The sequence below is a fragment of the Calliphora vicina genome, chromosome 1 (assembly GCF_958450345.1).
Source record: "Calliphora vicina chromosome 1, idCalVici1.1, whole genome shotgun sequence".
In the NCBI taxonomy this organism is placed as follows: Eukaryota; Metazoa; Arthropoda; class Insecta; order Diptera; family Calliphoridae; genus Calliphora; species Calliphora vicina.
In genome coordinates, this window is record NC_088780.1 from 165,309,238 (window position 1) to 165,336,895 (window position 27,658).

General features: G+C 30.1%; 1 protein-coding gene across 1 annotated transcript in view; it reads right to left on the bottom strand.

Moving 5' to 3' along the window:
• The window catches only part of LOC135948654 (uncharacterized), a 210,233-nt gene that overhangs the window by 88,373 nt on the left and 94,202 nt on the right, over window positions 1–27,658 (bottom strand). Inside the window, exon 2 of the mRNA XM_065498027.1 lies at window positions 4,508–4,789. Within this exon, the coding sequence (XP_065354099.1) occupies window positions 4,508–4,789 (282 nt within the window). The remainder of the gene's footprint in view (window positions 1–4,507; window positions 4,790–27,658) is intronic.

Below are 27,658 nucleotides of genomic sequence, written 5' to 3' on the forward strand. Positions count from 1 at the left end.
CAAAGGGCATGTCAACACTACACATTTGTTCATCGGCTGAATAAAACAAAAAAAATAAATATAAAATAAATAAATAAAAAACCGTAAGAATAACTTATTTTTTTCTACTACCTATATGTATATTGTTGTTAGAGTTCCAGGTTCTTGTTCATCTTTTATATTTAGTTGTAGTAATTTTTGTTGCTGCTGTTATATTCGTTTTTTTTTTTTGTTTGTTCGGTTTCAAGGATCAAGGGAATTGAGCAGAAAACAACAACAGCAACAAAATGATTGTAAATAAAACAAGAAAGAATGAAAAAAAAGTTCAGTTGCCATTACCAAACGAAAAAATGTAAACGCAAATAACAGCGAACAAACCATATTTTCTATTTTGCCAAAACAAATTTTTATTATTATAAAGCATACAAAGCGAAAGGAAATACAGTCGTGGGGATTTAAATAAAGGGATTTTAATACTTTAAATACATTTTCTGGACGAAAAAAAATTTGTACCAAAATTGGATCGAAACTTCTACATTGATGGAAATGCATTCAATCAAATCCACTTCGACATATCACAATAAATAATTTTCGAGGCGACCAAATTTAAATTTTTTCGACGTTTTTGATATTTCGTAGTGGAAATTTTTTTCCTCATGCCAAAAGCTTTACAATAGATGTCGTAAATGGAAAAATGGATCCATTACGATAACCCGAATGTGAAGCCAGGTCAATAAGCGGAATCGATACCGAAGCCAAATATCCATGGGGCCAAGGTAATGCACTGTATTTGGTGGGAGCAAAAAGGTCCTACCTATCAGCGAACCTGTAGCGAACGCAACTGATTCGTTTCAAGCCAGAATTGGCCCACATTTGGTTGAGATATATGGTAAAACCAGGACAACTAAGATTTTTTACTTATTTTTGATCTATATATGGGCAATTCCACGAGAATCGCTACCACGACTGAAAAAACAAAAACCCTTGAAACTTTTTTTCAAGATGATTTGAATAGAAGAAAATAATAAAATGTTACTATGTGAAAGTATTTAGATCATATTACAACATTTTAAAGACAAAAATAATACTTTAATAATACTCAAACACTCTATAGTTTTATTTGTTAATATCTTTAGTTTTTCTAAAGCCTTTTGGGAAAAGGTTTCCTGATGATCTGGCCTAAACAACCAGTGAAATGCGCATAGGAACTAGCTTATCCCCCAACAATAAATTTCAGTGAATTTATCAAATTAAAAATTGGGAATTTAGCATAAAACAATTTTACTAAAATACTGATTACATTTAATTTTTTAATGTTTTAGGCTAAAATTGCGGCGAAAACTAGGCTCCCAATTAGCTTGTTTATTGAAACCGAATGTATATTTGCTATTAATTTTTTTAGTTTTTGTATACATACTATATTTACAGAATATATATTGTTTTATTATAAGAGAAAAATCTGTCACATACTGTATGTCACGTACGATATTAATTTTTATTTACTATAAAATCATCCAAAGATTGTTTTTATTTAAATATGACGGATTGTAAAGGATAAATACTTCGTTTAATGTAAGAAATTAAAAGAACACATAACGCCTCTCGCGGTTCTAATATTTTCGCATATTTCTACATGTACCTCAAAATGAGTTCCGTTTTATGTCACGTACGATATACCCTTATTTCGCTCAATATTTTGGACAACAATATTTCGAAAGAATTTTTTATTATGGTCTTTATGTTCTGAATGGAACATAAAGACCATATTATTTTTCAAATACTCTTATTTTTGCAAAATCGTACAAATGTCACGTACGATGATATGGAATTACCCATATGTATTGATGTATATACGATGCCCAGTGGCGCCATTTAAGTTTTTTTTTCGTTGCAAAAATCATAGCTTTTGAACCAAATGACATAATCAAAAAATAGATAATTGATTTGCCTATGAAATGAGTGTTAGAAAAGGATATATGTGCCTACTTATGGGTTACCAAAGTTGACATTTTTTTTTTTTAATTTATTTTTAAATTTTTGGTAAAATTTCCAGATTTAAAAGAAAAAATTAAATTTTTTTTCTAAAATATTGCTCGCACTCCGTATAAGAAGGATTAAATGCAATATATTTTTTTTTCATAATTTTACCTCTAGCAAAAAATGGGCCAAGGACAGCTGGAGCAGCTGGAACTTTATGCATTAGTTAAAGGAATAATCAAAGAACTTATTTTGAAAATATGACAAATATAGAAATTTATAGTATTTTTTTATTTTGCATCAAAGTTGAGAAATATTGAAGAAATGGATAGTTGGTAAATATCAATTTACCTGGACAAACACAAAGCAAAAGGTATAATTTTTTATTTTATTTTCTAGATACCAAATTACTTAAAACTGGTCTGTTTTTTTAAACAATGAAAATCAGTCAACTTTCAAAGGCTATATCTGTAATAAGAGTAGCATATTTGAAATCCTTGGACAATTTCCTGTAAAATAGGTTTATTCAATATTTTTTAGGGGCTCATTAAATTTTTGATTTTTGCAACCTCACTTGTTTTGCAGGCGCCACTGTGAGACGTACATATGTAACGTCAGAGTAATTCGGACCTACAATGGGTCAAAATCGGGAAAAATTGTTTTTAACAAAAAATTTTGTTACCATAATTTTTTTTTTTTGGTTAATAAAACTTTTTCAACAAAAACAAGCCCGACCATATAATACCCTACACTAAGTAAAAGAGCAAAAACATTTTTCATTTAAAATTTTAATAATTTATATTTTTGAGTGATTTTCGGAAGTGGGCCTAACATGGGAGCTATGACCAATTATGGACCGATCACCATGTAATTATGTCGTGTGATTTATGTCTATATTAAAGTTAGCTATGTTGAATTTTGTGTGTATACCAACATTTTTAAGCGATTTATGCACGTTAAAGTGATTTTTGGAAGTGGGCCTTATATGGGAGCTGACCAATTATGGACCGATCAACATAAATTAGTACGTGTGATTTATGTCTATATGAAAGTTAAATATGTTGAATTTTGTGAGTATACCAACATTTTTAAGCGATTTATGCACGTTAAAGTGATTTTCGGAAGCGGGTCTATATGGGAGCTATGACTAATTATGGACCGATCGTGACAAAATTTGGTGACATGAATTTTGTATATACAAAACTTATTTGGAGCGGAATTTGTGTAGATACATATATAAATTAAACATTTATGACCGATAAACTCCAATTTCGGAAGGCTTGTTTCAATAGGCTTGGTCCTTGGGCCGAAAAAATAATATGTACCAAATTTTATCGAAATATCTTCAAAATTGCGACCTGTACTCTGCGTACGAAGTTTAGATGGACAGCCAGACGGACGGACGGACATCGTTTAATCGACTCAGTGATTCTAAGTCGATCGGTATACTTTAAGGTGGGTGTTAGACTAATATTTTTGGGCGTTATAAACATCTGCACAAACGCATTATACCCTCCCCACTATGATGGTGTAGGGTATAAAAAATACAAAAAAATATTTTCAATCTTTATTTTAAAGTATACTTTTGTTCATTGCTGAAATCGAAAGCCTAGGAAAAGTTAGTAAATTAGAGACTATATAGGAAATATAAATAATTTTATATTTATATTTTATAATATTAAGAATTTATTATTAAATATAAACAAAGCATGCATTAAAAAGAAATATATAATAGTGCCTGTATTTAAAATATACCAAGTGTTGTTAAATAAGCATATAAGGAAATATGGCTGTAAGATTGTTTATGTAGAAAAATATCTGTAGTATGTGTGTCTAAGCATGTGTGTGTGTGTTACAAAAATTAGTAGAGGGGTTTTATTTGATTATACAATATTTGCTGGAGTGAAACCACATTTACACATTTGTGTTTTTACACTCAGGCAAAAATACAATCAAACAAATACAAACACAGACATACACAACAGTTGCAATTTTTGTTTTATTTTTTACCATAAAACTTTTCTTTTTGTGTATGATGTATGTTTATTCTAACACTTAATCAAAACCGTCACCACCTTTGGCATCATAAAACCCACAATGGCAGGCAACAACAACTTCAGAAGGAAAATGACGGCAACAACAACAACAAAGCCATAACAATAACGTCTTGTTTATGGCTAAATGGTTGTTGTTAGTTTTCCTCGGCTACATTTATATGGATGTATTGCTATTGCTATTTTGTAGGTGTGTGTAAGTGAATGAGTGTTTATTGAATTTTCGCTTCTTTTCTTTTATTTTTGTGTGGAGAAATAGTTGTTGTTCTCTTTTGTGACCCCCAAAAGCAACAAAAATTAGATTGAAAATATCCAGAATAAAAATAAACTAAATAAAAGCAAGCAACAACAAACCAAAACATGAAAAACCAAGCAGCAGTTAAACCATACCATTCCATCATAACACTATGCTACTCTTAACCTTTGTGTAGTGGGTGTGGGTGTTGGTGTTGGTGTATAATAGTGTGTTTGTTTTTTTGCTATTTCCAAATACATACCGAATATTTTCCTGGCACATATATGGGTTGACTATGACTATTGGGCAGATGGCCGCCATGTTTGGAACTGCCACGATGACCGTGTAGTCGTTGTGTAGCAATGCCACTGACTCCACTGCCACTACCGCTGCTGCCACTGCCACCGGCGGGATTCATAGGGCTACGTTCAGCCCAGGCTGCTTGTCTAGCATTTTCTAAAGCACTTAAAATATCTCCAAAGGGAGCCATTAACAATTCACAATAAACGGATGCTAGACCTTCTAAATGACCACGTTGTCCATCCTAAAAAAAGCCATAAAAAATCAAATCAACAACAACAAACAAAAAAAACGGAAAAAACCAAACCAAAAAATTAAAAATTTAGGAAGAGGTAGATAGATAGTAAGAAAAATGAGTAAAATAAATAGATTCTCTGAAGGAAAATCAAACTAAAAAAACCAAGAAAACGTTTATTAAACAAAATACTCCTTTTGTCATTTTCATTTACTGAGCAAGTGATGGCAAAATGGTGGAGTGGTGGGTGGGTGAGTGAGTGAGTGATGAGTAGATGGTGGATGGATGGATGGTTGGTTGGAATGGTTGGCGGATGGTTACGGGACTGGCTGGCCTGTTAAACATGAATTTTAGCTACATACTAGCAAATACTTGTACTATTTTTATAATAAAAAATAAATAAATAAACAAATACTTACAAACAACACTAGTTGTCTGTGTGAGTGTAAGAGAGTGAATGAGTTAGTGATGTGGTCATATACTCATCATAAGGATGGATGTTTGGAATGGTTGGTTGGTTGGTTGGATGTTTGGTTGACTGAATGAATGAATGAAATGAAATGCTAGTAATGTGATATTATTTATGCGATGTATTGTGATGTGATGTGATGCGAAGTAATGTGATGTGATGTTTGTTGTGTGCTTTTTTCTGTTGCTTTTATTTTAAGGTTTTGTGAAGTTATGCAGAAATTTACAGTGGGATGAATGAAGTTAAAAATAAAGTTTATTTAATAAAATTTAAATATAATTTTATAAATTTTCAATAAAATTTTTAAATATAAACATATTTTATACTACAATACACATTTCTACATAAATATTCTAAAGTTAGTTAAATCAAAGGAACAACATAACTATCGTTTTCAACAAATTAATAATGATTTTAACTACACAACGAATACATGTTTAAAACTCTTAAGTCCCGGTCCACACTGTGAAACATTAGCTGCAAAACATTTGTAAATTCTTTTTTGAAACTGCATTCGGGTCCACACAGTAAAGTTTTTGATTTTCAGTTTTTGACATTTCTGTACAGAGCTAATGAGAACGAATAAATATGGATGACATACTGAACAAAAACTTATGTACATGAAAAAGAGTACACTTTTTCATTCCTCTTTCCACTTTCATCAACAAACTCAAATGTTTTGTAGCAAATGTTTCACAGTATGGATGGGGACTAACTGAGAATAATATTTTCTATATCATATTTCAACTCGAAAACGAGTTCTATTTTCTGTCGCGTTCCTGATACCACATTTATTATTATTATTATATTGGAAACCACTAAATAACAAAACCTTAGTTAAAAATGTAACTAAGAAGGCTTTACAAAAGTAAAGGCGTAAAAATGTCGCGTTCGTTAGCGTTGAATTGCCCATATTTATATCAAAAAGATCTATGACTTAAAAAATCGAAAATTTTTTAAATTTTTAGCTTTCAGTTTTAAACCTTTGTACAATATAAATTTATTCAAAGAATTGGCCATTGCTAGCTATAACCTTTTCCCATCTTTCTGGCAACATATTGATTTCGAGCCAAAAGAACTGTTTATCTTTTAAGGCCAAAAGCGAATCAAGCCAATTTCGGATACTCTGTTCCAAAGTGAACCGTATCCCAGAGAAAGCGTTCCGCATCGATCGAAACAACCAGTAATCGGACGGGACACAATCTAGACTATAAAGCGAGTGACCAAAACCTTCCCAAACACTTCATTCTAAATACTTTTTAACATGTGACATCTATAACAACCGAATGTTTTACTCTCAACGTGTGAGAGATGGTTTGGACGGTTCAGAATTTGACACGGAAGACAAATAGTACAACTATTACAACAAGATATTAAAACAAACACAAAACCTACTTCCAAATGGCAACTCGTCGTACCAAATTCATGACCTGAGAGACTAGTGGATAGTGTGCTGGACTATTAAAGTGAGGGTTGCTGGTTCGATTCCCGCCTTACACAAAACATGATTTTTTAATGGCGAGTTTCCATATTGTTTTGATTAAGTCATTGCTTTTGTATTCTCTTTTTAAATTAATCATATATTGGCTTAGACTAGTCGATAAATCAATTTCGTGAACTTTTTTCTAAGTAGCTTTCAAAATTTTGTAAAATGTTTACTGCTATATTTATTTATTACCCCCACTGTGCATCAAACGCTAAAATAAAATAAAGGAAAATACTTAATGTATCTTCTGGTTATTTGATGAGGAAAAATGACTTTTAACACACAACAAAAAGCAGCACAACATTAGACAACAACATTTGAACAACAGCAAGAAAAAAAAGCTAAGAGTTACCTTCTCTTCTAAAAACAAAAGGGAATAAAACAGCAACAAAACAAAGATGACCTGTGTTTAGACAAACACAGCAGCAGCAACATAGAAGCAGCAGGACCAAAGGGACCAACATAAAAATAGGATGAATCTATATGATTAGCTAACTAGCCAACTAACGAAGCGGATACAGCTCGTATCTATGTACACAACCTATAAAACTCAACAGCAACCAAACAGACAAAGATTAAAGGATACAAAACGAACATTAACCAGGGAGTGACAACAACAGTTATAGAATGGAGTAAAATAAAAATAAAAAAAAATAAAAGAAAAGTAGCTCATGTTGATGTTGAGGTGAAGATATATGATGTGGTCAATGTTAATGTATAAGAGAGTAAGTGTAAACAAAGTTCCAAAAAAACAAAAAAAAATCAACAACAACATAGATAGATACATGTGGCAAGCAGGTAAATGTAAATTAGTTCATACACTTACCCACCACCTCCTCACACATGTAAAAAAATAACATAATTTAGCTAAAACATTCGAAATTCTAGTCATAGGTACTTTATTTTGCCATTATTTTCTTTAGTTTGGTTTTTAGGCATCAGTTTAGGTTACAGTTTTCAAATTGGATTTGAATTCATCTCAATTCACAGATCAAAATGTGTGTTGAAGTGAATGAATTGACTGTATAAATGAATGTGTACTTATTTTGGGTATTTGTGAAATGATATGATGACGATAATGATGATTATATGCCTTGTGGTTTGTCAACATACTCTCCTAAAAACACAAACATTTAATTGTGTCAGAAATGCAAACTGGAGTACGCAAATTGTAACGAGTATGAGGGAAAAATTGGTACTTTTTTCTTACTTAATAGTTGTTCTTATTATACACTTCCTCAAAACATGTGAAGTGATTATTTTAAGTACCAAGGGATCGCACAATAAGTATGAAAAAAGCTTTTTTATAAAAACAGTTTTGGAAAAAGAGGTTTTTGATAAAAAAAAATCCCTTTTAATAGAACAAATATTTTATAGCAAAAGCTTCTTTATAAAAAAGCTTTATTATAAGAAACTTTTTATGAAGAAAGCTGTTTTACAAAAATCTTTTATATAAATTTTTTTTTAGGAAAATCGTTTTACAAAAGTTTAATAAAATATTAGGAAACAGCTTTTTTTAAAAAAGAAATATTTTTGCAAACCTTTTTATTTTTTTACTTATGACAAAAGCTTTTTATATAAAAAAAATATATTAAAAAAGGCTCTATTATAAAAAACTTAATAAAGTTTTATTTTTTGCAAAAAGTTTTTCAATTAAAAACTTTTAAGGAAAAAGCTCTTTTTAAAAAAGCTTTTCTATAAAAAACGTTTTATTTAAATATATTTTTTTATAGATATAATAACTTTTTATTTAAACAGATTTATAGAAAGTAGGATGAAGCTTTTTACGGAAAACTTTGTATGGAAAAAATCTATATAATATTTTTTTTTCATAATCAAATTTACTTTAGACAAAAGTTTTTTTAAGGAATAAGATTTCTAGATTAAAAAAAACTTCTTTTTTATTCACATTTAGTTAGTGAAATAACAATAGTGAAATAGTGTAAATAACAAAGTTTTTTTTGCTTCGAAAATTTCGAATTTTGTGCAAACAAAGAGTCATATACGGGAAGTTTTGCTTTACTTCTTTAATTAAAAAAAAGTACAGATGAAGCACACCGATGGCTCACCAAAGCTTATGGTGCATGTGTTTCAGAGATGAAACGAGAGATGATTTGTTCTGTTCAGAAGTGGTGAATTTCACACGGAAGACAAAGATCGTCCAGACCAGCCAAAATAGCTTGAAGACCAAGAATTGGAGACATGAAGATTGTTGTAAAAATCATCAAGAGTTTGCAAAATCATTGGAAGCTAGTCAATCAGTAATTTCAAAACGTTTGCGACCAGAAGGATTCATCCAAAAGCAAGGAAACTGGGTAACATACGAATTAAAGCCGAGAGTCCTTGAAAGAGATCTCCAAAATGATGCTTTAACGCTATAAAAGAAAATAATTTTTGCAGCGAATCGTAACTTGCGATGAAAAACGGATCCATTACAATAATCCGAAGCGTAAGAGATCGTATGTGAAGCCCGGCCAACCAAAGACAAATAACCATGGCGCTAAGGTAATGCTCTGTATTTGGTGGGAGCAAAAGGGTAGTATATATTATGAGCTGCTGATATCTGACTAGAGCATTACAGGGAAACTGTACCTACCGCAACTGATTCTTTTGAAGCGTCCATTGGCCGACAAACGCCCAGAATATGCGGCCAGACCTGAAACCGTAATATTCAATCATGATAACGTTCGGCCACATCTTGCAATATTTGTTAAAAACTATTTAAAACAAGTAAGAAAGTATGGTCGGTCAAGCCCGACCATATTATACCCTACACTAAGTAAAAGAGCAAACAAAAATTTTCTTTTAAAATTTCATTAATTTATATTTTTGAGTGATTTTCGGAAGTGGGCCTTATATGGGGGCTATGACCAATTATGGACCGATCACCATGAAATTAGGTCGTGTGATTTATGTCTATATTAAAGTTAAATATGTTGAATTTTGTGTGTTTACCAACATTTTAAGCGATTTATGCAAGTTAAAGTGATTTTCGGAAGCGGGTCTATATGGGAGCTATGACTAATTATGGACCGATCGTAACAAAATTTGGTGACATGAATTTTGTATATATAAAACTTATTTGGAGCGCAAGTTGTGGAGATTCATTTATAAATTAAACATTTATGACCGATAAAGTCCAATTTCGGAAGGACATTTGTATGGGGGCTAGGTGAAATAGTGGACCGATTTCACCCAGTTTCAATAGGCTTGGTCCTTGACCCGAAAAAATAATATGTATCAAATTTCATCGAAATATCTTCAAAATTGCGACCTGTACTCTGCGCACAAGGTTTACATGGACAGCCAGCCAGCCGACCAGACGGACGGACGGACGGACATCACTTAATCGACTCAGAAAGTGATTCAAAGTCGATCGGTATACTGGGTGTTAGACTAATATTTTTGGGCGTTACAAACATCTGCACAAACGCATTATACCCTCCCCACTATGGTGGTGTAGGGTATAATGAAGTAATTAAAAAGTTTTACCTCACCCGCCCTATAGTCCAGACCTTGCCCCGTCCGAAGACTATTTGCTTCTCTGGGATACGCTTCACTGAGCAGTTCCTTTGGCTCGGAATTCATATGCTGCCAGAGAGATGTGAAGAAATCATAGCTAACAGTCGCCAATACTTCGAAAAAAATTGATATTGTACAAATGTTTAAAAATAAGTCATACACCCAATAACACTATGTGTAATTTTTTATGTTATGGAAATATAACCATACGGACACCACTTCGTGATAAAAGACAAAATAAAGACCGGTGTCTCCCAGTTTTACCCAAAGTCATGCACTTTTTGTCCATGGGCCCTCAAAGATTTGGGGCCTCGGTGTCATTTTTGCAAAAAAGTGATAATTTTCTCAGGCTCGTATCATGCAAACAGTTCGGAATTTTGATTTACTCTCTGAAGCATAAAAAAAAAAATTGTACATATAAAATCAAAAAAAACTTCATCTTCAAGATCAAAATCTCAAAAAACTTTAAAAAAATCGATTTTTTTTGCACTGTGTAATTAAAGATTCGTATTAAACCTCGAAGAAAACCTAAGTAAACATGCAAACATACAATCCTTCACATGGATATCCTAAGGTCGTTTCGCTTATCTATTAGAATACAAAATATATATTAGCTTTTAGGTTCTCAAAAGAATATTGTGGAATTTACAAAAATAATGAAAAATGTTTAATGCTTTATATGAAATATTAATATAGTATAGGGGCTATTTGTAAAGTACGCAAAGCTTAGACAAATTTCATTTTAAATTGTGATAATTTAGGACCAAAACCAAACTGTGAATTACTGCAAAACTGTACAGTTTTGAGTTCTCAATTGTACTATAACAAAAGTACATTTGTACGAAACATTTTTTTTTCAACACCGAAATGTACTAAATACCAAATACACTAAAGACTACTACGTACTACTACTTCATCTAGTCAAAGTAAATACATGATTAATTGATGACAACTAAATTTAGCAGTTTTCAGGTCGGTTGATTTGTGTTACTTAATGTGTTTACTTTCTTTTGGTTCATGAGGTTTCTCTAGAAACAAGACTGACTATTTTTTGCTCTCTGATGTTCTATAAAAAGGAATCATAAAATGCAACTCACACAGATACCCAGTAGTAGGTACTTTAAAATCTAAATCATTTCATATAAATGCTGTATGAACTCGTAAATATATATTTGTGTATAAGAATATGGAAGAATGAATGTGTGCATATATTTGTTGGTTGCACTGCTAGTAGCAGTGTATGTTTGTATACAATATTTAGTTTATGTATACTTGGCCTAAAAAAAGAAGAGGAGCAAAAAAAAAATTATAAATAAAAAAATAATTTGGAACAGTTTGCATAAAATGGAAAAAATTTACAGCAAAAAAAAAAAAAAACAAGAACTGTAATGCGTTCTAGTTGTACAAACATTTAGAAATTCTTTTAATGATATCTGTACACATAGTAACACACACGAAATGGAACATAGTGCAAGAATTTCCTTTTTTAATATTAAATATGTTTTCAAGGAGAAAACTAAACTAAAATTTAGTTTTTTTTTTTTTTTTTTTACTTGAATTGGTTTATTTTAGGGAAATAAACTTAATCAAGAGTGTTTGTAGAAATTTGCACAACACTTGTTTCATTATTTAATTTTGAAATTATTTTCTTAAACATTGAAACTTAAATAAAAATGTTGCAATTTAATAAAGCACTTTTGAGTATTATTTTTTTAAATTATACAACTAACACCAAAAAGAGGGAGAAACATATTTTTGTTTACGTCCTTCATCATGAGTGCTAATCTACTCGTATATATAAATTTATATTTCTGTTTGTAATTTCTACATTTTTCATTTGTATGTTGAAATCATCTTTCTGCAGCCCCCAAATAACTTACATAAATGATGCATATAACAAAATATCCGCTATAGTCCCGGTTAGGTTGCTATTTAAAATCGAGAAAATCGGTCCACAAATGGCTGAGATATAAGCAAAAATCCACGACCACCTCGATTTTGTATCTATCTTTATATCTGGATTACTAAGTCATTAATATAGACAATATGGATATCTAATGATAGATATTTCAAAGATCTTTCCAATGATGTATAGAACATCATAATAATTCAGACCCACAATGGGTCAAAATCGGGAAAATAATTTTTATCCAATTTTTTTAAGATAAATTTTGATTCAACCATATTTTTTCTATTTTGTTTTAATAAAAAAGATTATATTTAGCTTAAAGTTTGTTAAATGGTTTATAAGTTTCGTCACAGCCAAATATAGCTCTCTTACATGTTTTTTATTACTTTCATTTATTTTTCAATTAAGCTTTCTTTATTTACAGAAATACACAAAAAACCTTAAGCAATTCAGCCATTAACTTTACTTCCCTAATTCTAAGGCTAATTAATTAATAACTTTTTTCTTAGCCTTTAATCTCAACAATAATAACAATTATTGTACTGTTTAATTTAATTACTAATTGGCATTGATTTTTTTATTATGTCCCCAAACAGGCCATACCATACGCCTTCATTATCCCGCATTAATTTGTATGTCAATTAATATTACCAGTGTTGGAATAAACAAATTTATGGAAATATACATTTAATTCAATAATAAAAAACAAAATCAAAACAAAAAGTATACTAAAATAAACTATATTACTTCGATAATGGTTAATTCAACAACCAACACTCTAACTTGCCCTCTCTTTTTAACACACACACGACTAAGCATAAGCCAAGTGACCATGTTAATGATTGTCGTTCTAAACAAATTGAGCCCAGCGTCGTATACTAGAGCGCCCCCCCCCCATCATCATGCTACATCTTGATAAAGGCCATTAGTAATAACAGCAATAACAACGACAACAACAACAACAACAACAATAGTGACAATGACAATAATGTAAATCAGGGATGGATGCTAAAAAGATATTGAGAAATGTACCAGCAATATTGGAAATATTGTACTTTTATCTTTGAAAGAAAAAATATAGTTGTACATGTTTACTGTAACCATTTCAAAATTTTTACAAGCTTTTTAACAATATTATGGTCAGTGAAATTATTTATATGCTTGCGTATATAAAAAAACCATAATATTGTTACGTTTTAACCTTTTCAAAACGTTTGTTTATTTCCTTAAAATAAACCGGATACTTTTGATTGCAAATAAAAGCCGTTTAGTAGTTTAAAAATTGTAACAACTCTTTATTTATTTAAAATGTACAACAACAGAATTAAATAGTCACTCAATGTTTTTTTATACACGTTTATAAATTCGCAGAAAAACAGACACACTTTATAATGTACACGAATTCACTTGAAAAACACAGCACTCAGTTGATGTTTATTCGAAAAGCGTCTCTGATAAACTCACTAACGACTGCAACCTCTGCCACTATTTATAACACTGCCATCTGCTCTCTAGATTGCTCTTTAACTGTATAGAGCTTTCTAATACATACGCCATCTGTGGTGTACTTTCTACAATGTTCTTTAACTGAATATTCGAATTCGAAGATACGGTCGCAGCAAACAGCGTTGCCAACTTACGATCAATGGTTAATAATTAATAATGCCCACAGATATGTTACAGTTTGCTATTTGAAAGCTTTTAAATCAGACGTGTTAAAATCGTTATATTTGAATTCAAGTACAATTTCGTAACAATATTTTAACGTTTGATTTACATGATTGTAGCTATCATATATATGATTGTAGTAGTAGAAGTATATGTTTGTGACAACCATTTTTATGATGATGGATTTACTACATTATGTTGTTCTCGGCTTATGGTTATCATAATCTGAGAACAACATATTATGATATAATGATTCATCATGAATGTGATTGCTTTACTACAATCATATATATAATTGCTACAATCATGTGAATCGTAAATTTACCTTATTATAATTACAGTGACCTTAAAACTTGTAAAAATGTTGAACTGGTTACACTAAACATATATTTTTCTCTGGCTACTGCAATATTCTTAGGGGATATAAGTTTAAAATCGATATTTTGCTTTAGAATCCAGTTTTTATCTGAAGTGATATACCATCGACTATTTATTAATTTAAAGCGAAAGCTATTTCAGTATATTCTAAAAAATAGACACTGTAAAAACCCAAACCATCAGTTCTACTTAACAGTTAACCATAACATTTAAAATTTGAGAATAGGTTAGATATCGTTTCAACCCTAAGACCTAATCTAATAAATCGCTTTACCAGATACATACATAAGTTTATTTTACAAAATGAATATTTCGTAAAGGAAACTTCGATTGGAACCAACCAGCTTCTGGTTTTTCGTACAATTCAAATATGACAAAAAAAAGATTTATTTTAGCACAAAAACTTTTTTGCATATTCTATTTTATTTTTTGTTAGGATTGTTAGTCAATAGTTTTTTAAGCTTTTTGGAAATAACTTTTAAATTTTTATTTGTCACAAATCTGTCAAAATTCATGCTTTGCGAAACAAAGTTTAAACAATTTTGTTAAAGTTTCCTCTGTGAAAAATTATTTACATCAATATATCTTTGTAAAAAAAACTGTTTTACGTTACTCGCAACTGATCTGTTTAACTGTTGATACAGGCAAACATTTTTTTTATTGTAAATTTTTGCATTGCATTTAATATTGTTTTTATGTTTTCGCAATAAAAAGTGAAGAGATTATTTTCAAACCAGCTTTTTTTATGATATCAATTTAATACATTGCGACTAGTCTCGATTGAAAATGATTGCGACTAACGGTGGGGAGTGAGCTTTGTAAAGAAAGCTTTTTCCATGCTTGATAAGTAAACTTTTTTAAATGTCTTATTTGTGAAAGAAAGCTTTTTTAACAGAATTACAATATTTCTATTGCCTTTTTGATTTAAATATTTTTATTTTAGATTTTTTGGTTGAAGTAGCTTTCTTTCTAAAAATTATTTCTTGTTAAATTTTTTTAGCTTTTTAAGCTTCTTTTTGAAAAACTCTCTTTTAAAAATGTATTGGGGTTAAATATAAAAATTGAGTTTTCTTTGACAAAAATATTTATTCAAAGCTTTCTATATAAAAGTCTATCGTCTATAAAAATATTTTAGCTACTACTTCTAAAAAAGCGTTGAAAAGCTTAGATTAAATAAAAGGTTTTTTGTAAACTTGTTTTTATAGAAAAACTTTTATTTGTGAAAAAATATTTCATAAAAGATTTCTCTGAAAAATATTACAAAAATATTTGTATAGCTTTACTTTTAAAAAAAGGTTTATTTATAAAAAAGCTTTATTTATGACAATGATTTATTTATTAAAAATGTTTAAAAAGCTTTAAAAGGCTTTATTTATGAAAAAGCTTTTTATAGAAAAATAATTTTGCGACCTTTTTTCACATAAAAAGATTTTAAAAATTTGATATATTTTATACTTTCTGTAATAAATATAGTTTTTTTTTTTGGTTGAAATAGCTTTCTTTCTAAAAATTATTTCTTTTTTAAATTTTCTTAGTTTTTAAGCTTCTTTTTGAAAAACTCTCTTTAAAAATGTTTTCGGGTTAACTATAAAATTTGAGTTTTCTTTGGCAAAAATATTTATTCAAAGCTTTCTATAAAAAAGTCGATCGTCTATCGTCTTTTAAAAAAAGAGTTGAAAAGCTTACATTAATTAAAATGTTTTTTGTAAACTTTTTTTATAGAAAACTTTTATTTGTGAAAAAATATTTCATAAAAGCTTTTTCTGAAAAATATTACAAAAATATTTTATAGCTTTACTTTTAAAAAAAGCTTTATTTATTAAAAAGGTTTAAAATGCTTTAAAAGGCTTCATTTATGAAAAAGCTTTCAAAAGCTTTCAAAAGCTTTTTATAGAAAAATAATTTTTATAGAAATTAAATTTCATATTTTTTATACTTTCTGTATATTGTGTGCAAAAATATAGTTTTTGAGCTTTATTTGTGAAAAAAATATTTCATAAAAGCTTTTTCTTACTAAATTCTGTTTTATAAAAAAAGCTTTTAAAACAAGTTTAGTTTTGAAAAAATCTTTTTATAGCTTAATTTACTTTAAAAGCTTTATTTATGAAAAATTTACAAAAGCTTATTCACCCCTATCGCGAATCAACATTTCACATGAAATATGTTCCCTTTTCCCATTTCTCGTTCATCAACTCTGTTCACGTGAAAAAATTCCCCATGTTGTGAAATTTTTAGATGAAATTTTGTAAACAATAGACAGCTGTTACGAACAAAATCAACTATTGTGAATGAAAATATTAGGGGAATATCATGATAGCAATTTTACCTTCGAGGGAAATGGATATTTCATGGGAACATAAATTTCACATGTTTTTCACGATAGGGGTGATTATGTAGAAAAGCTTTTTGTAAAACTTTTTTTGCAGAAAAATCTTTTTATAAGAAAATAAAAAACCAAGAACCAGCAGCCTATTAAAACTGAAATTGAGTGGTTTGGATAGGTCACACCCTCCGAAAACCAGTCGATGACGTTGCCAAGAAATGCATAGACTGGAACCTGTACTAGAACTTTCGAAATTGCGGATGAAGTGGAACGAAGTCAAGCATCGAGCCGATGATCGAGATTATTGTTATGGCACTATGCTCCCTCTAGGAGTGAAAAAAGTTTATTTTTGTGCCATGAAGTCAATTGTACCAGGTATTTAGCACAAACCATTAATGTATTCATCCCTGTTAAGTACATAGTTATATTGAAAAGCTAAATTATATCAGCACAGCTAGAGGAAAATACTTTTTTGTTAAAGGAAGAAATTATGAAAATATTGCCGTTATAGTAGATTAATATTAACAGATTAGCATGGCAATACCCCCCACATTATCCCCTCATCTTACCAGTAACAACAAAAACAACTTTGATTGTTAGCTACGCAGTCAATGGACAAGGGCGAAGGTATACGGACGTACCTATGGAGTGTAAGAAAAAGATTGGTAATCAGGAAAAAAGGGGGCGTTTGGTGTTTAGATTGTTTCACTGCTAAACAAAACAGACAGACTGTTGTAATAATGGTTATAAAAATTATCAACTGGTTTTTAATATGAATCGTTTGTTGGTTCGTTTTCCTTTTTTTGTATTATTTTATATGAATTTCTAGCCATCTATTTCTTCTGTGAAAGTGTGTTCTAGTGTATGAGTAAAAATATATGCGTGTGTTTCATAGCTGTGACTGTTGTTTTTGTACCCACAAGCGCCACATTATGTTAAACTCATTAACTTAACGAGCTCTATTGTGAAACATAAAAGGATTATTAACAAATCAGTGATTTTTTGTGCGCTCATGTTTGAATATATTTTGTCAACGACAAAAGGGAAAAAATTTATATTTTTTATATTAAAAAAAAAAATAAAAAAAATACTTTCTGTTTTTGCATACCCAAACATACACACACGAATACTATCACGTTTCTATAAATTCCTTTTGTAGCTGTTGTTATTTTTTCTTTATATGTATGGATGTATGTATGTAGAAAGTACATCATCACATCATATTATTTACGGAAAAGTAGGAATTTTATAAAATTATGACTTGATTATGAAGAACTTGACTTGGCGCAAAAACCACAAATGACTGACTCTGACTGCTAAATAAAAAAAAGGAGTTTTTGTTTAGTTGGAAAAACAGATAGAGAGAGAGAGAGAAGTAACAAAAAGCTTTTGATCTATAATTTAGTAAATTAGCTTTGAAGACAAACTCATAAAAATTTTATTTATCATAATTGTAGTTGTTTTTTTTTTTGGTTTCTTGTTATTGTTATTTATGTATTGTAATTCAGATTATGTATTTTTATTATTAAATTGTTGACGACTGAGTGATTTAGAATATAAAATACTTAGAAGACAAAAACCCACATTAATTTAATTGTGAGAGCAGCAGCAAAATAAGCTATGTAATGAAGCTTAGCAGTAAGAATAAAGTGGATTTTTTTTAAATAATTATAGAGTCATATAGAGTTTAATGAATGAACACAGTAATTAAATTAAACGTTTTTATTTACTTTAGATATTGTGCAAGTTCCATTAGGTTTAAGTTTTTTGTTTCAAATAATTGGATTAATATGTTTTATAAGGAAATTAGAGTTAAACTGAAGGGCAGAGAAGAATTGTCTAATTGTTTCTCATACACATTTCAATGTTATTGTATTGTTCACAATTAATCCTGGTCAATGAAAAAAAAATCATTATTCGGCATAAACAAGCCGAAACTTTTGAAATGAACTATGTACAGGCAAATCCCGGTATAACGAACGATATGTTGTCAGGCCCATTCGTTAAATTGAAAAATTCGTAATATCGAGATGTTTTTTTAATTTTTTTCTATTTTGGAATTTAACTTAACGTATGTCGTTTTGATCCCTAGGTTGAATGAGCGGTGTGACATTAGGAGGCATGAATATCGTCCAAATTTGTATATCTTTAGTGGTATTTACTAGTTGTTCTTCTGGAGGATGGCGTGGTGCATTATCCACGATTAATAAAGCCTTCATTGCAAGGGATTTTCATTCTGAAAATGATTCAACCTGTAGAAAATTAAAGTCGGGGACAATCATTTAAAAAAAACAGATTTTGAAGATCCAGATTCCACTTAATTTGTGTATAGATAATTTACAGGAAAAACTTAGTGACGATAAAATTTTTGTTTTTATTTTTTTCAAAATACATGTTGAGAATTTTGTTATTAGTTTTTCGTTCAATGAAATTCTTCTACGGTTTCCAATATTTAATTCATGTGAATTATAGCTTGTTTCGCAATATCGAATGAAAGATTTCGTTCGCATTCGGAAGAAAGCTGATTTTGGATTCCCTAACTTCGTGTTTATGTGAACGAATCAGTTTTCTTTCGCTTAGAATGCGAACGAAATCTTTCATTCGATATTGTGAAAACAATCAATTAAACCACTATAGAAAAAATTACAGCACCTATTATTAAAGAAAGTAACCATTGAAAACGGTACGGTAACGACTTATTTTCTTATTTTTACATTCTTTACTACTTTTGTTTTTATACTTTCTGTTCGTTATATTGAGCGTACAATTTTCGAAATATTCGCTATATAAGGTTGTCAATGTTAAAAATTTGGTCGTTTGTTTGATTTTGTTTGTTTTTTTTTTCTCATCATTTGTTATATTGAGCATACAATTTTTGGAACGTCCGTTATATAAGGTGGTCAATGTTACGAATTTGACCATGCGTTAAATCGGATTTTCGTTAAAGTGAGATTCGTTACACCGGGATTTTCTTGTATTAGTTTTCGAAATAATTGAATTATCTCATTGTTGAATCATGTTTCAGATCATTGTTAAGTGCCCTGAAGTCCCCACTTTAGATTTCCGTTAATCTTATTTTTTCATCATAAATAGAAAATCGTTTTTTGATGTAAATTTTTAAATAGCTTTCTTAGACATTTTACAATAAAATATAAGAGCTTGGAAGTCTATTTTTAAATTTCATAAGCATAATTCGAAAACGAATATATTATTACGTATATTACAAAGCTCCAAGATTGTTTAATGAAATCTAACAACAGCCTGTCACTTCACAAAGTTCGGCTGTGAACTTACAGTAGAAGGGGGACCATTCACCATAGGGGCTCAACTATCAACACCGATTAACTTGAAAATTAACCCTTGTTTACACTTGGGGTCGAAATGAAACTTTGAATATTTGAACATTTCGAAAACATGATTTGAATTAGAATAAACGAAACCTCTATATTTAAAGTTGTTGAAAATAAATAAAAAAAAATTCTTTATTGGGTGTATGACTTAAAAAAGGGGGGATTTACAAAAAATAGCGTATCTTTTGAACACGATTTTAGTTTTTAATAACTTATTTAGATGTCATTTTGAAGGTTACATATCTGTCATTTATTCTCACTTAGTTGTTGAACATTATAGTGTAAACATCAAATTTTTTGACGAATTTTGTACTAACAAAGCGTCATATGGGGAAAGTTTTGACACGGAAGACAAATATCGACCAGGGCAGCCCAAAAAGGTGTGAAGACCGAGAACTGGAGGCATTACTCCATGAAGATTGTTGTCAAACCCAACAAAAGCTTGCAAAATCATTGAGCTCTAATCAATCAGCAATTTCAAAACGATTATAAGCAGCAGGATTTATCCAAAAGCAGGGAAATTGGGTACCATACGAATTGAATCTGAAAGACAATTTTGTATGTCTGAAATGCTGCTTGAACGGTATAAAAGAAAACCATTTTTGCACTGAATCATCACTTGCTCTGAGAAATTGATCCATTCCGATAACACGAAGCGTAGGTGATCGTATGTGAAGACCAGCCAACCAGCCGAAACACAACCAAAGCCAAATATCCATGGCGATAAGGTAATGTTTTGTATTTGGTGGGACCAAAAGTCTACTATCTAATATGAGCTGCTGAAATCTGACCAGACCATCACAGGGAACCTGTAAAACATGCGGCCAGACATGAAACTGAAATATTCCACCATGAAAACACTCAGTAACATGTTGGAATACTTGTTAAATACTATTTAGAATGGCCAGACCTTGCGCCGTCCAACTACTACTTGTTTCTATCGATGCAGAACGCTCTCTTTGGGATACACTTCAGTTTGGAACAGAGTATCCGATATTAGCTTGATTCGTTCTGGGCTTCAAAAGATGAGCAGTTCTTTTGGCTCGGAATCCATATGTTGCCAGAAAAATTGAGAAAAGGTCATAGCTAACAATAGCCAATACCTTCAATCAATTTATATTGTACAAATGTTTCAAACTAAATGCTAAAAATTTGAACAAATCTCTCATTTTTAAGTCATACACCCAATAATGTTTGCCATATTTTGGTGATTTATGTTTTCATAATATTATAACCATATAATGGAAAAGTTTTACTAAAATTGGACATCGTTAACCCTTAAAAACGTAAAGGTCAAAGGTTAAATTTGGCATTCTCGATGGAAACATAACAAAATATAATAGTTTTACTTTCAGTTTTATGAAGCTTTAAAATATACAGCGTGAAGTCTGACATTTATACAATAATAACAGCGAATAAAATCAGTATTAACCCTTAAACGCACATGAGCCTACATTTTTAAACCCCCATAATTGTAAACATAATTTGATTAATGGCAAATTGAACTTAAAAATTTTGCATTGTGCAATCTCAAATGAAAATTAACCCTTGTTCGAACTTGGGGTCAAAATTAACCCAAATTTTTAATCCCTTATAAAACACTGTAAATTTGAATAGTTTGAGAACATGATTTTATTTATGGTAAATAAAACTTCAATATTTGAAATTCTGGAATTTGAATCAACATTTTTTAAACGGCAAAATATTGTATTTAAAATTAGTATTTGCATTATTAAATTTTAAAATAAGTTATGATATAATCTAGCAAGCAACTTTATGAAATTATTGGACGGAAAATTACCATTGTTGGTTACTGAAAAACTTAATATAAATGTTATACTTTTCAAAACAATTTTTGTTTCCTTCTGTAATCTTAAGCCTTACATTTAATCCATTAAAAGCTAAATGATTTTCTTATAATCCCTGCAATATGTTTTATTGCAACAACCATCCCAAACTAACAACCTTATTCTATCATATGAATATCACAAATCATAAAACAAATATTGTTTCATATTCACAAACAAATTTTTAAATAAGCCAACTCAAATGCTACAGCCTCTATTATCTCATCATAATTTTCCATACCCTATTTATTGGTACAGCCCATATTAACCAGCAAAATCCATAAATCTTTTCACTTGTACTCAGAAATAACAAACAAACAAACTACTGTGTGCCACAATTTATGGATTCATGTTGCCACGCACTCTAAAAACAAAATCCCGCCAACAAAGTGTTAATCCAAATTCAAACACAATTTCACACAATTGAAGGAAATATTTTCATACCAATTTTATTTTTTTTTTTGTTTCGTTTAATATTCATTCACAATAAATTCTTCAATGGCTTTTAGAACTAAATCGGATTGAATTTATTTGTGCTGGAAAATGAGTAATTGTCTTATTGTTGTTGCAGGGATATTTATTAACGTTTTTCATGATGAATAGTTAATAAGCATAAACATCAGAGACAGCATCTAAATTTCAATTCTTGCAGGAATGCAGAGATATGAGTAGTAGATTTAGTTTGCTAGAAAACCTTTTGTTAAATTATAGGTTTGACTCGTTGTTTCTATAGCCTGCCAGGTTCATTAGAAACAGCCCCTTTTTTTTGTTAATCAGTCGTTTGAATACGGATTAATGTCTCTACATATGTATGTAGGTACGTGTGCAGGCATATTTATTTAATCTTGTTAGTAATGGTCAATCAGTTTGTATTTGTTTGTTTGTATATGAGTATGTTTTCCATGTTCATGTGTGTTTGTGTGTGTGTATGACTACAAAAATTTACAACCACCACTAGAACCTTCACCTTCACCACACAGCTCTATATATTTTCCATTAAGCAAATACAAAAAAAAGAAAACAAATATAAATACAAAATACATATGTTAGAAGTCATCAACATTTATACATAGGCACACACATATTTCAAAAAACACGTATGTTGTTTAAGTATTCGGTAGGTTAAAAGATAATTTCCTAAAATAGCCTAAAAGTAGGCTATTTCTTTAACACTTATTAATAGACTTGGGTAGTTCAACAACGAACTAGTTCAATTGAACAATTCATTTGATTGAACTAAATCTTTTCGCTCACTTAGTTCAATTTTTTTAATATAACCTACATTTTGATTCATATGAGGGAAGTTTAGCTTTACTTCTTTAATTTGAAAAAAAGTGCTGCTGATGCACAGCGATTGCTCACCAAAGCTGCTCCATAGGTTTCAACGTGTGAGAGATGATGTGTGCGGTTCAGAAGTGGTGATTTTGACACGGAAGACTAAGATCGTCCAATACAGCCAAAAATGTTTGAAGACCAAGAATTGGAGGTATTACTCCATGAAGATTGTTGTCAAAATCAACAAAAATAAATACTTGCGATGAAAAATTGATCCATTTCAATAACCCGAAACGTAAGTGATCGTATGTGAAGCCCGGCCAACCAGCCAAATGGAGCCAAATATCCATGGCACTAAGGTAATGCTCTGTATTTGGTAGGACCAAAAGGATTCTATATATTATTAGCTACTGAAATATGGCCAGACCATTACAGGGAACCTCCACCGACTGCAACTGATTCGTTTGAAGAGAGCATTGGCCCAAAAACGCTCAGAATGTAACCGCAATATTCCATCATGACAACGCTTGGCAACATTGTGCAAGAACTGTTAATAAATATTTTAAAATAAGTGGTTGGTTTTACTTCTTTAATTCGACAACGAACTAGTTCAATTGAACAATTCATTTGATTGAACTAAATCTTTTCGCTCACTTAGTTCATTTTTTTAATATAACCTAAAATGATTCAAACATAAACACTGAAAAGTGTTTACGTTTGAATGATGATTCATATGAGGGAAGTTTAGCTTTACTTCTTTAATTCGACAAAAAAAAATGCCGCTGAAGCACACAGATTGCTCAACAAAGCTTAAGGGTAATGTGGTCTATCGGCCACATTACCCTTAAAAATTGTTGTATCTTATTTTTGAAAAGCAAATATTAACGAAAAAATGTTTTTTAAAGTAATATTTTTTGCAAAAATTATAAGGTGTAAAATTTACACCACATCTGTGACTATGTTAAAAATTTTCATGTCATAAGTTAGGTTAAAACTGTTTATCCTTTGAAATTCCATTTAAAAGGACATCTGACCCAATCAAGAAAAACTGGTTATGTAGTGTTATTATGTATGATCTCTACTTCCAAGTATCTATATCGATTAAATAGCAATCATTTATCAGATTTACCACGCCCATATTAAGTGGGCGTTTTAAGAAACATTATAAAAATAGCAAAATCAGGAAATATTGCTTAGTTAAAAAAAATATTTAGTGAAAATATACAGAAAAAATTAACTTTTTCAAAATATTCTGAAGTTGTACCCACTGTGTGAAACATCAAATATCTACCATAAATTTACAGAAAAAACTTCAGTATTTCAAAAAACAAAATTTACAAAAAACCAAGAAAAACTTTTTAAACCCATCCAACATTACAATTATAACGGAAAGTTTGTATGGGAGAAATTGTGTCTGTGTGTGTATTAAATACGCAAAATAAATAATATCCTGCAACCGTGCGTCATAATTTTTCCTCTATTCAGCCTTCTCTCTCACACACACAAACGGAAATAAGCACGCACAAACAAAAAAAAACAAACACAGACAAATAAATTCGCACACAAATAAATATGACTTGAAAATACCGTAATAACAGCAACAAAAACAACAAGCAGGACATGTAACTAGTGTATGTACGTACATTTGTCGCTCCTTTCGCTGTCGTTGATCGTGTCGTGTTGTTTGTCGTTGTCGTCATGTGTTTATTCATCAGATTTATTATTTGAAGGCAAAAGGTTGTTGCTGTTGTGTTAGTTTTAATGTTTTATGGATGTATGCTGTGTATTTCTTTTCATACACATAATAATTCTTTACTTTACATAGATTTTGATAAATGTGTCCATGCTTTTAAGTCTATTAGCATACACGCATTCACTCGATTTATTATTTCATATAATGTAATAGGGATTTCTTCATTTTGCCTCATTTTCCTTGTTAATTTTTCTATTTGATTGTATTTCTCTATTTAGATTAGATGCCTTTTAAGATTCTATGATTTGTTTTTTAAACTAAAACATTAAACATGATTTTTGTCATGTGACTTTTTATTTTTTTCTACAATAGCAGGGGGGTTGTGCAGCGTTTCCAATTCATTACACTTTCAATCTAGTCATTGTTCTGAAAAGTGGTTATACATGTTGGTTTTATCTTTGGTAATATGAGTAGAGGTTTTTTGTTGCTCTTTGAGCAGTTATGACATATTTAAAAGCAACGTGTGCAGTTTCAGGGAATATAAAATAAAAAATTACTTCCTGAAATTAAGTTTGAAATGTTAATATTATTCATAAAAGAAGTGAAATAAACGAATGATATTTTTGTTCTAAGCCTAAGGCAATTTTTTATTGAAGAGCAAGAACATCTTATTTTATTTAAGATTTTCACTTACACAGATAGGTAATAGGAATTATTAGCACGTAGATTTGCTTGATATATCCGTGATTAAAATTTCGCAATAAAATAAATTGGGTATTAAAATCACAAATTTATACACAAGCGCCACTACATAATATTTACTTATATGTGGCACTTATATGAACAAATTCTTGGAATATTCTCGAAAAAATGTATCTGAATTTTTTAGATTTTTTTTTTTGCCAAAATTTCACAAACAAGTTGACAATTTATCAAAGAATTTTAAACTAATCTGACCGAAAAAAAAAATAATCTTAGGAAAATATTGTGAGTCATATTTGTCCAGATTTACAATATCCAAAACAAACCTAAAATAGGTAAATATACCTCTTAATAGGACATCAACGTGTACAGTTCCGATCACCGAAGAGGCAATCACGAGTAATGTTTGGTTTCGGCTTCCCTCTAGGGTATTGTGTTTATAAATCGAAGAGAATTCTTACAAAAATAATAATTTTAAATAATGCCATGAAAGAGCAGAAAGAGAAAGTTTTAATGAAGCACGAACTTGGAAATAAGCTTACAAATTAGCGGAAAAGCATGTATGCATAAACTAACTAACCCGGTGAGCTTCGCTACCCCAATCGTAAAAAAATTTTTGAAAAACAAATTTAAATAAAGATTAAAAATCTTTGTATTGTTCACATTATATTTAAAGTCTCCCTCTTAGATACTCACTCACTTAGGACAAATATGCAAATTTCATGTTTCTACACGCAGAGAAAAAATATAGTTGTGCATGGTTACTGTAACCATTTCAATATTGTTACAAGTTTTTTAACAATATTATAGTCACAGTAACCATTTACATGATTGTGGTAACATAATATGGTTAATTTAAAATTCACATGATTATATCAACCATATATATGGTTACAGTAAACAAATATATGTTTGTGACAACCATTCATATGATGGACTTATCATATTATGTTGCTCTCGGCTTAAGGCTTATCATAATCTGAGAACAACATATTATGATAAAATTATTCATCATAAATATGGTTGCCGCAAACATATATTTGTTTACTGTAACCATATATATGGTTGATACAATCATGTGAATCGTAAATTAACCATATTATGGTTACCACAATCATGTAAATGGTTACTGTGACTATAATATTGTTAAAAAATCTTGTAACACTATTTAAATGGTTACAGTAACCATGCCCAATTATATTTTTTCTCTGCGTGTAGGGCCATTATTATAAAAAATACAAAAAGTAGCATTAAAGGGACGAAAAAACATCATTATATCACCCTTTTTGGTACTTTATTACAATTAACCCCCTATTCTTGGTTCGTACTTTACATAGAACTATATCAGCTAAATTTTGTTAACGATATGTTAAAGAATTTTAAATATTAGAAAAATACCATTTGAAAAAAAAGTACCAAAATTCAAAATACTGCATTTTGGCGCAATTGTTTATGACACAGGTTCAAACGATTTAAATCCATGTTCATGTGCTCAAGAGAAAATATATGTTTCAACAAAGTACCAAACTGTTTATGGGGATTTAGCCTAATTTACACTTTCGTACTCGAGTTCCAAATAACGAACTGTTAGTTAATGAACTAATGTTTACAATTTAATCAAAATTGGCTTAATAATCTATATATATAAAAATGAAATGGTCCATGTATGTAATGGCATCACGTGAGAACGGCTGGAGCGATTTAGCTGATTTTTTTTTATTCGATTCGAAATTTTCAGGAGATGGGTTGTAAAGAAAAAAATTAAAAAATTCCGGGTAAAACTCGGAATTTTTTTTTTTTTGAGTCCAGTCAACTTTAATAAAAAAGCTCCCTAAAGTATGCAGTACAAATTTAGATATTTCATTTGCAAATAAATAAGAAAAGATAGGTTATGTGGGTTGGTGAAACTTGAAAAACTAACATTAGTAAATGCAACTGGGCGAAGCCGGGGCGGATTTCCCATTTTTACATGATTTTGGTACTTTTTAATTTCGCTTATTTTTTAAATGAATGAAGCTACATTTTAAATATTCATTATGTCTGTATTGGTTTAAAAGATCTCTAATTGATGTCAAAAATCCCCTCTAATTGAATCTACATAGAGAGAGGGGATCTGATAGTCCAAAGTTCATGTCTCTAACTTTCGCCGTTTGGGCTGGGCGATGTTGAATCAGACAACCACTCAGTTACGTTACTCTTTTATATGGATAGATAGGGAAAACAAAATTTCAATGCTCCTAGGACTCCTTAAAGTTC